This window comes from Nestor notabilis, unplaced genomic scaffold (genome assembly GCF_000696875.1).
Source record: "Nestor notabilis isolate BGI_N333 unplaced genomic scaffold, ASM69687v1 scaffold22428, whole genome shotgun sequence".
Taxonomy (NCBI): Eukaryota; Metazoa; Chordata; class Aves; order Psittaciformes; family Psittacidae; genus Nestor; species Nestor notabilis.
In genome coordinates, this window is record NW_009940910.1 from 437 (window position 1) to 723 (window position 287).

The following is a 287-nucleotide window of genomic DNA, read 5'->3' on the forward strand; positions in this document are numbered from 1 at the left end:
ATCTGCCGGCACAAGGAATCGGGATGCAGGAGACTCAGGATAAAAGGAACCCCAGAAGAAGGGAACCCAGATCCCAGGGATGCTTTGAGAGCAGCAGGATGCTCACACCTTCCTCCTCCTCAGGGCTCACTGGCTGCGCCCAGGAGCTGAGGACGTGGAGGTTGGGAAGCTCCATCCCATCCCACCCCATCCCACCCTATCGCATCCCACCCCACGGACCTGCCGGAGCGTGTGGTGCCGCATGATGTTCTCCTGCTTGCTGACGCTGGAGACGGCGGGGGCCGCGG

The 287-nt window shown here is 62.7% G+C and overlaps 1 protein-coding gene across 1 annotated transcript in view; it reads right to left on the reverse strand.

The window, feature by feature from the left end:
• GATAD2B (GATA zinc finger domain containing 2B) overlaps nucleotides 1-287 on the reverse strand; it is a 10482-nt gene that overhangs the window by 354 nt on the left and 9841 nt on the right. The window contains exon 9 of the mRNA XM_010020618.1: nucleotides 220-287. This exon is cut by the window's right edge and continues 2 nt beyond it. Within this exon, the coding sequence (XP_010018920.1) occupies nucleotides 220-287 (68 nt within the window). The remainder of the gene's footprint in view (nucleotides 1-219) is intronic.